Source organism: Narcine bancroftii, chromosome 5, assembly GCF_036971445.1.
Source record: "Narcine bancroftii isolate sNarBan1 chromosome 5, sNarBan1.hap1, whole genome shotgun sequence".
Classification (NCBI taxonomy): Eukaryota; Metazoa; Chordata; class Chondrichthyes; order Torpediniformes; family Narcinidae; genus Narcine; species Narcine bancroftii.
The window spans coordinates 73833115-73835069 of record NC_091473.1 but is presented as its reverse complement, the minus strand read 5'-3'; the positions used below and the strand labels follow the sequence as shown (position 1 = coordinate 73835069).

Genomic DNA, 1955 nt, shown 5'->3' with positions numbered 1-1955 from the left:
TTGAGCTGCCAGTCATTCCCCTCTTGCAACCAAGTTTCACTAATGGTCACAATGTCATAATTCCACATGCCAAGCCATGCTCTAAGCTCATCTGCCTTTCCTACAATTCTCCTTGTTTTGAAATAGATGCACCAGAGAACATTTCCACCATGTTCACCCCATTGACTTCTTTTTTTTTCTTTGCACCACAGATTTATAGTTTATTAATAAAAAAGAAGCAAGCTATGAAAGTTACATTTCTGCCATTCTGAATACATGCCATACTGCTTCATTCCTTTGTTGTTCTTGGAGGTTCCATATGTCTGAACAACTGGTTTCTATTTTTTGCCACATCACAAAGTAGTATGTCCAACATTGTCCTTCCCAAAATTTTCTTCTCAATCGATTTCTTGACCTCTCCCATCAGCCAGGGCAGGAATATATTCTCTACATCTCTCTCCACGGGGTCATAGAAGTATCTGTTATCCCGAAGAGAACTGAAGACTGTGGGAATTAGATCAGCCAAATAACTTTGAGCAAATGCACGTGCTGCAACTTTATCTGCAGTTTCCTTCTCCTTCTTCAGCACCTCTTGTTGCTGTAACATGCGGCATTTCTTTTCCTCCCTGTAGCGTCTCTCCCTCTCCTCCATGCGCTGAATTTCTGCAAGCTCTGCATTTCGAATCTCCTCAAACTCACGTTGGAGAGCACAAAGATTTGCCATCTCCTCCTCTTCCAAAACCTCGAGAAGGGCTTGTTCAATGGATTTACCCACCAGCACTTCCAGCATTGGTTTCACCTCAATGTCAAAGTCAAAAAGCTCTCCTTCTTCAATTTGTGTGGCTACATCCTTGCCTGATTTTCCAAGGATAAAAAGGGGCGTTGGTGGTTTATCCAAAAATGCATCAGTGTGAGTATCAACATCAACTTCCTCTATTCGATAACTGAGTTCTTCCAGGTACAATTCGGTTTGAACCTCTGTGTGTATCCTGCCTTCTACAGGAAGCAGATTTGTGGCTCGCAACTGGGCTTTGGCTCTTGTCCAGGCAACGGCCCTCCTCTGCATTTCTTGCTGAGGCTGGATCTCAATGGGGTCGGGCTGGGCTGTCAAAGGGAGGATATGCTGTGCATAGGTGTTTCCTCGCACCACTCTTTTGTCGTACATGATATTTCCATAATATCCTGTCGTACATTGCTCCTCCTGCCGATATTTCTTCCTCCCCTGCAGGGCCCGTGGGTGGCTGGAGAAGGTGTACATGCCGCTCCGATCTTGCTGTACGAACACGCTCGTAATGCCGACGGCTGCAGTCCGACCCGAGCCCCTCGTAACCATGACTTCGCCTGACGTCACCCCATTGACTTCTAATGGTGATGCAAGTTACACATAATAATTCCCCTCCTCCATTCCTCCATTTGTTCTGGCATTCTGGTTCCCCTCCCTCTGCAAATTTAGCTTAAATCCATCGGAACAGCACTAATAAACCTGGCCGCAAAGATATTTGTTCCCTTCCAGTCCAGATGCAAACCATCCCGTAGGAACAGGTCCTATCTTCTCTTGAACATAGCCCAAAGATCTAGAAACCTGAAGCCTTCCCCCCTACACCATGTCTTAGCCATCTATTAAGCTGTAACATTCTCCTATTTCTAACCCCACCAGCACATGGCATGTGTAGCAATCCTGAGATCATTACCCTGGAGGTCCTATCCTTCAACCTTGTGTCTAACTCGCTGAACCTTTCTTGTGGGACCTTCTCACCCTTCCTATCCACGTTATTGGCCCCTACATGGAATGTGAACCTTTGGATTCTAGTAGATCCCCTGAAGTGGCAGTAGCTCCATGTCACACCAGAGAAATCATACCCCCAAACACTTTGATAGCTTTATTCATTCTCAAAAATTGAGTGGCATACTAGTTTAGGATAAAGTTTGTTGGAAGAAGCACCTCATAAACTATTTATCTCATTGGCCACTTCCTA

General features: G+C 45.2%; 1 protein-coding gene across 1 annotated transcript; it reads right to left on the bottom strand.

The window, feature by feature from the left end:
* Positions 1–213: 213 nt before the first annotated feature.
* Positions 214–1312, bottom strand: LOC138765301 (radial spoke head protein 3 homolog). Its single transcript, XM_069942346.1, has one exon. It carries the CDS (start codon positions 1310–1312, stop codon positions 269–271), a length of 1044 nt encoding a protein of 347 aa, XP_069798447.1. The 3' UTR covers positions 214–268.
* Between the last annotated feature and the right edge of the window lie 643 nt (positions 1313–1955).

Bases quoted from the DNA above. Each gene is read 5' to 3' on its own strand.
- LOC138765301 (XM_069942346.1), bottom strand. From the start codon at position 1,312: ATGGTTACGAGGGGCTCGGGTCGGACTGCAGCCGTCGGCATTACGAGC.